This window comes from Lathyrus oleraceus, chromosome 3, assembly GCF_024323335.1.
Source record: "Lathyrus oleraceus cultivar Zhongwan6 chromosome 3, CAAS_Psat_ZW6_1.0, whole genome shotgun sequence".
NCBI lineage: Eukaryota > Viridiplantae > Streptophyta > Magnoliopsida > Fabales > Fabaceae > Lathyrus > Lathyrus oleraceus.
Genome location: NC_066581.1, coordinates 343056971 through 343064501, shown reverse-complemented (window position 1 = coordinate 343064501; position 7531 = coordinate 343056971). Strand labels below are relative to the sequence as shown.

Sequence of the window (7531 nt, the reverse complement as noted above, 5' to 3'; positions counted from 1 at the left end):
TTGAGGTGACAGATCTGATGGCCAAGCGCGCGCGTTCGACCAAAGACCTGGGTCAATGTGCAACACCAATGGTAATCAGAACCAAGGGTCAATATTAAAAAAAATTAAAAAGATCAGATGGTTTGGAAGGTGCCAACGCACCACCGGAGCCCTAACTCCGGTCATCTTCTCCAGTGGACCTCACCAGACTGGTCCACCACAAACCATCATAAAAATGAAAAGTAAGGACATGGTTTTAAAGGGAAAATGCTCATGAGCTTGAATCTGACCTCCATTTCATCCAATTCCAAGTATATTGAAAGATACATGGATTTGAAATTTGAGGTTCATGATCTGAGTTGTTTCGATTTGACCTCAAAGAAACTTAATCTTGTTGCCTACATTGGTAGGACTTCATCCAACCAAAAATCAAAGAGAATGGTTAAGAATTGAAAGAGAATCGAAGGCTCAAAGTTTCTAAAAAATCACCTTGAGGTAGCTTGAATCTGGCTCGATCTTGCTTCCAATTTTCCTTGGCTCGACTCTAGAAGCTTGCAGGAAGTGAATGGATCAAAGAGAGGCTTAGATTCTTGGAGTTTCAATCTCAAAACAGAAGGAGAATTAAAACTCGAATTCAAGTGAAATCTTCAAGTTTATCCTTTAATGGAGGCTAGGGAGACAATGGTTCAAAGCTTGGGCAAGCAGGATCCTCATTCTGATCAAAATGGTCATGTATATATAGCATAACAAGTTGCTTTTCACACGCTTTGAAATTTTGCCAATTTTAGCAACTTTGGTGCATGGATGCATGGGCATTAATTTGGGCCCAATTCATGATGTGATTTTTCTCCAATTCATGCACAATGAGTACTGAAACATTAACATGTAAGCATGTAACAGGAAATGGTTATATGAATTCAAGTCTTGCCAAAACAAACCTATGAAAGGAACCATGTGCAAGTCCCTCAAATCTTGTCCAAATGAAGTGATCTTAGACTTTTTGGAAAGGTGGCATCAAGGGGAACAACTTTTATGTTGAACACTTTACCATTTTAATCTTGGATCATAATGAATTTTGAGGTGGAAGTTTGAGAAATCAAACATAATTGAATGTTTTCTAAGTACCAAGTCAAATGACCACTTCTTCCACCTTGAATAGCTTTTGCTATGAGCTTCAAATGGAAATGGTTCCTTCACCAAAGTTGTATATATTTCATCCCTCTTCAGTTTAGTCACAAATTTTATATCATTTGAATTTGTCATGAGTGAGTTATGCATTTTAGAAGTTGACAAAAATTGCTTGTTCAATGGTTATGGCCCAAAATGACCTATAATGTTTCCTCTTGTCACATGCTCTTGCAAGTTGATTTTGAAATTTCTCAAAGAATAAAAGCCGGATAAGACATCTTGAATTTGATAATGAAACTTGTATGGCATTTATATCATAAAAATTGAGCAAGCTATGGCTCTTGGAAGTTGACCTCCTAACTAGGGCACAAACAACATGACCTATAATGGTTCACCATAAAAAATGACTTTCCAAGCAAAACTAGCTCTTGATGTCAACATGAAAGTTGTTTGGAATGTCATGAGGAGTAAATTTTATCTTGGAATTATTTTCATATGACAAACATTGTGGGAGATAGGGTCTATGGAACCCCAATTTTAACTAGTTGACTTTCTCTGGTCAACCACCTTGAACCAACTTGAAAACTTGAAGTTATGTTGATATGTGGGACTCATGGAGGATAATATATGCATAATATGATGTATTATTAAGTATCCATTTAAATATTTGACCAATTATTGAAGAAACTTGCTGAGGAAGTCACACAAGATACCCAGATGAATTAGGGCTTCCAAGGCAAACAAGCTTCAAAGTCTTGATGAATTCTTGATCAAAATGATAAATGAAGAACATGGGGATCCATATATGATGTTTATAACCAATTTTAATCTTTCCTTGATTGATATCTTGCACTAAGGGTCTCAAACCCTAGTTGTGAGCTTGATGAGGCATTGGTGGATGCACACACTACCTACAAAAGAAATAAAGCTATACATTGACATATTTTGGCTAGTAAACAAAGAAAAATAAAGTATGATACAATCAAATTTTCTTGGTGATCTGTCCCAATGAAAACCCAATGAATGAGGGGTAAGGAGGATGTCAAGGTGTGATCCCAAAGTCAATGCAAATGATGAGATAGCATGAGGGATCTTAGGATCAAAATTGGGGTCTTACAAGGGTAGACCACATAGTACCTTTTCTAGCATAATTGATTAACACTAAGTAAATTGTGTTTAACCCCTTCAACTAAAAACACACCTTCTATGGTGATTATGGAGGGATTTTCCACAACACATTCTCTTAAAATTATACCTCTTGTGTTGTCCCCACACGTAACGTGATCACTTTCTTTATCATCAAACTTAATGAACATTGAAGCATATCCCTGTCATGTGTCTTTGGCAACCGCTATCTAGGGACCATAACCTTTTCATAGAGATAAGACTTTCTTCCAGACAATCAAATAAACAATTTAGGTACCCAACTAGTGGGTCCTTTGGGGTTAGTTAAGGAACACTTAGGTATCCATGTCATTTTATCATTAGGAACTTGGATATTCCTAATATGACAAAGAGGCCTTATATGACATTTATCACCACAATAATGACATAAACCTTTAGATGAAAACTTTTTCTATTTCTTCTAGTAACATGAGAGATTTTCTTAAAATCGATCTCTTTATCACTTGAGGATGTAGAACTAGTAGTAGATAGATAAATAGCATGTGTTAATTGTCCTTTGAGATTTTCAATTTCAAATTTTAAAGTTGGACAAGTAACACCCTCTACTTTTTCTACCTTTTCAACTAAAGTGTTAAAAACATTAAAACGCTCATCGATTAAAGATGTATGTGCTTCTTTTAAGGAATCCAAAGCTCTATTAATATCATTAATCTCCTTTTCAATTTTTAAAATGACTTTATTTTGGAGAGAAATTTTATTATAATCATTTAAATAATCCACATACATTTCATCAAACGCTTCCAACAATTCTCTATATGAAGGTTCATTTTCAGAATTAGAAGAGTATACCTGTGAGTCTTCGCTTTTATTATGTGTCGTTACATAGATTAGAACATTCATCATCCGAGCTTGATCAAGAATCTGAGGAGGAACTCTCATCCTCTTATTCCCACCTGATATAGGCTTTATGGCCTTTGGTGCTTTTGCATTTCGTCTAGTAGAATTTTTTATCCTTCTTTTTATGATGTTTAGTGAGACTTGGACAAGTAGTTCTAAGATGTCATGTTTTTCCACACTCATAAGATGTGATGTATTCATAATTTTTCTTATGTTATATTTTAGATGGATGAGTCTTTTTGAAATTTATCAAACCTTTGTCGGAATGCTTGAGCTTGTTTATTTTCAAGTATCAATTTTAGCATCTAACTAATAACCTTATCTCCTCTTCCATTGAATATTCTTCGTTAGAAATATCACTTTCTTACTTTAACTTATTCACCTTAGATGTTGAAGATTTCAACAAAAGACCCATTCTCTATTCTTTACCTTTCTCTTTCTTTTTCAACTTCACTTTGCTATCCATGAGTCATTTCATCTCATTGTCATGTTCAACAAGCTTCCCAAATAACTTTGTGATGTCCAAAGTATTAAGATTGTTAGATTCTTTGATGGCGCTAACCTTCGGTTACCATTCCCTGCACATTGACCTGAATATTTATTTAGCATAATATTTGTTAGAAACGAACTTTCCTAAGTGTGTGTTTGGATTGGCGGTGAACAAAATTGATTTTGATAGAATTGAGTTTGGTAGAATTGATTTTAACAGAATTGAGTTTAACAGAATTGATTTATGTTTGGATACATTTATGTAAAAGTGATTGTTATCAATTAATGTTGTTTGGATGATTTTTATCAAAATTGATTTTGAATGTATAATTACCAAAATGGACATGGTTAAACACATAAATAAAAAAGACAAAATTCATAATATTTAAACATAATAAAAATTACAAATATATAATAAAATTTGAAATGCAACATAGCACTAAAATATTATTACAATACTAATTTAAATTGAAATATAGTACTAATGAATTCTTCTCACTATCCCACCCCATTCCGGTAACTTTTCCAAATAAATTAAACCATGCTCTCCATTCCTTTCTCAAGCTATCATATCTATTCTTCAATTTTGTCTTGTCATAATTTCTCCCGGATGATCCATTAAATTGAGAAACAATGTTTTTCCAACCCGTCTTGGTAAAGCTAGTTCCAATGCGCTCACCTTTCGTAACTTGATCCATACATGCTTGAATGAATATTTCGTTAACTTTAAGATCCGTCCAACTAGCTTTATATCTTTGAATTTCATCAACATGATTTTTTCTCTTTGTAGTCATAATACTATGTACACAAAGTTACAAACACACATCAACACTAACAATAATGTGTGAGTAGAAAATGATTTTAACATGATATGGCAACAAAATTTCACTCATAATACAAGTAGCAGCATTATAGGCTGCCATATGAAATTACACAAACTCATGAAGTATATCAACACTAAAGTAGCAGCACTAAAGTTGCATTGCAGGAAAAAATTAACTAGCCGTAAAAAACTAGCTCATAAAAGTATATAAGCACTATAGTATATAAACATTAGAATGTATTTGCAATATATAAATATTATAGTATAAACATTAGAATGCATTTGAACATAAACTAGTATATAAACAATAGCAGTTTGAAAACATAAGCAGTATATCAACACTATAGTTTAATATTGAACAAAATAAATTCTAAGAGGCATTTTATCAAACACTTAGAATGCATTTAGGTGAGCGAAAAAAAAAACAATTGTTTCTTCTCATATTCATATCAGTTGCAGAAGAATTACAAAATACAACCATTATAGAACAAAATTATGAGATTACCTTATTCTTGGAGTAGAATTTTTCCTTGTATTTTTGGTTGTAAGAGATGATGGTGTATATATAGACTTGAAGGTAATAAATCTTAATCAAATTTGGTTTACCAAATTCATTAATACAAAGCAAAGAGAGTAATGAAGGAATTAATACAAAGCAGAAAATTGGAAAGTAGAGAGTATCGTAGCTTGAAAATAGAAGAAACACTTGAAAAGAAATTAAAGAGGGCAATGAAGGAAAATTGTAAGAACCAAAATATCATAAATGCAGAATTGATTCTTGCTAACCTCAAAAGCTAGGAATTGTAGCTTCTATTGGAATTGCTTCTAGGAGAGTAGAATTGATTTTGGAGAAAAAACCCAAACAAGAAAATAAGACCACTTTTAAGTTTAAAGGAATAAAACGTGAGTTTGGGGCTTCAAGAAGCCAATCCAAACATAGCCTAAGTTGTTTAGTTTGTTTATTAAGTAGAGGAACCAAGTTTGTATGGTTCCACGGATTCTATGGGTTCCATACGAAAAAGTTTAAACTCTTATATTAACATGTTGATCAGAGAATCCTTGATGTCTTCAGGTCCCTCATAAAGGGTTGAAGAGTGTCCCACATATCTTTTACGCTCTTATTATGTGAAATTGAGTAGAATTCTTTCACGCTTAAAGCTGCGATAAGTATATTCTTCACTTTTAAATCATATGAAGCCTTTTTGGTTTCGCCATCTGACATTGAAAATGATAAGGAGCAGGAAGAAGAAGACACATATGATAACTTGTCAAACTTTATTGTTTACTTGCAAAAAGGTTTGGTAATATAATGAGAAGACTGGACAAAAGATCAAATAATAATGTCATGACAAATGTCAAGGACAAACTTCATGACAACACCAAAGGGTTAAATTCTCATCATAAAGGAGGAGAAGGAGACAACCCAAATCAAGGCAAGGGAATTCAGTTCCATGAGTGTGAAGGCTTTGGACACATTCAAGTAGATTGTATCAATTTCATTCGCAAGCAGAAGAAGGGATACACTACCATTATTTTAGATGAAGAAACTAAAGAAGAAAGTGATGAAGAAAAGGCCAACAGGGTGATTGCTTTCACTAATCGCATGGTGCATAAACCTAATGACCAAAATGAAGGTGAATCCACCAATGAATAAATCTCATATGAAGATGTTGTTGAAGCTTACATACATTTGTATGACAAATGGAAATAAGAATACATGTCCAGAGAAAGACAAATGGCAAAAATAAATGTTTTGCTTCAAGAGAAGGCTAATCTTGTCACAACCATCTCATAACTGAAGGAATAAGTTACTCTCTTGAATTGTATACTTGAAGGTATGACCAAATCAATTTGCATGCTAAACGGTGGGTCTGAAGTTCTGGATGAAATCCTTGGGGTAGGAAAGGTAGCTAGAGACATGAAATTAATTGTCTTTATTTATAGTCCAATGAATGAAGAAAATAAGTTTGTTACGTCTGAACAGAAAATTGAGTTCCTAATCATATACTACAAGTCAAAGTAACATGCTCGACATCATTACCAACACAAAAGATTCTATTGAGGACCATCCTGGAGATGTCACTACTTTGGGCAACACAAGCATATTTGACTATTTTGCTACAAGCTGCATGGAAGGCCTTTTCATCATTATCCACAACATCCCATGAAGAATAGATCAAGGAATAATCATGTCCAACAAGTCTAAAAAGTTAAGGAGGCAACTACAAGTCGCATTGCTCTAAGAGCTTCCTCTCGTGAAGATTGGTACTTTGATAGTGGTTGCTCCAGATACGTGACTGGAGAAAATAACTACTTTAAAGAGGTAAAGCCTTATTCTAATAGTTATGTTACCTTTGGTTATAGTGTAAAAGGAAAGATTGTAGGATCAGGCAAACTAGATCATCCAAGCCTCTCGAGTTTAGAAGATGTCCTCCTGGTTGAAGGCTTGAGTGTTAATCTAATTAACATCAACCAGTTATGTGATAAAGATATTTGTGTCAACTAAAATAGGTCTAAATATATTTTCACCAATAAGGATTTGAAGTAGATCATGAAAGGTACAAGATCATCAGATAACTGCTACATGTGGAGATCTCAATCTAAGGACCAACCTCAACATGTCTGACTACTAAAGAAGACGAAAATAAGTTGTGGCACAGGAAACTTGGTCATCTTAACCTTATAACCATGAGGAATGTTATTTATGAAAAGGATATAAATGGTCTTTCTAACCTCAAGATTGGAGAAGGGAGAATTTATGAAGACTGCCAAATAGGTAAACAAACCAAGACATCCCACAAGAAGCTACAATATCTTACCACCATAAAGTTCCTAGAATTACTTCACATGGATCTCATGGGTCTCATGTAAGTAGAAATCTTGGATGGAAGAAAATGTGTTTTATGTGTGTTGATGACTACTCAAGATACACTAGGATTGAATTTTTTAAAGAAAAATCTGACATCTTTGTCACATTTGAAAGGACGTGTCATTATCTTCAGTGTGAGAAAGAGAGTGAGATTGGAAAGATTGTTTGTATACGAAGTGACCATGGAAGGGAATTTGAAAACTATAGCTTTTCAAAATTTT

The 7531-nt window shown here is 33.7% G+C and overlaps 1 protein-coding gene across 1 annotated transcript; it reads right to left on the bottom strand.

Annotated features, from left to right (window-relative positions):
- Nucleotides 1-4076: 4076 nt before the first annotated feature.
- On the bottom strand, nt 4077-4412 carry LOC127131203 (L10-interacting MYB domain-containing protein). The gene has a single exon (XM_051060137.1). It carries the CDS (start codon nt 4410-4412, stop codon nt 4077-4079), a length of 336 nt encoding a protein of 111 aa, XP_050916094.1.
- Between the last annotated feature and the right edge of the window lie 3119 nt (nt 4413-7531).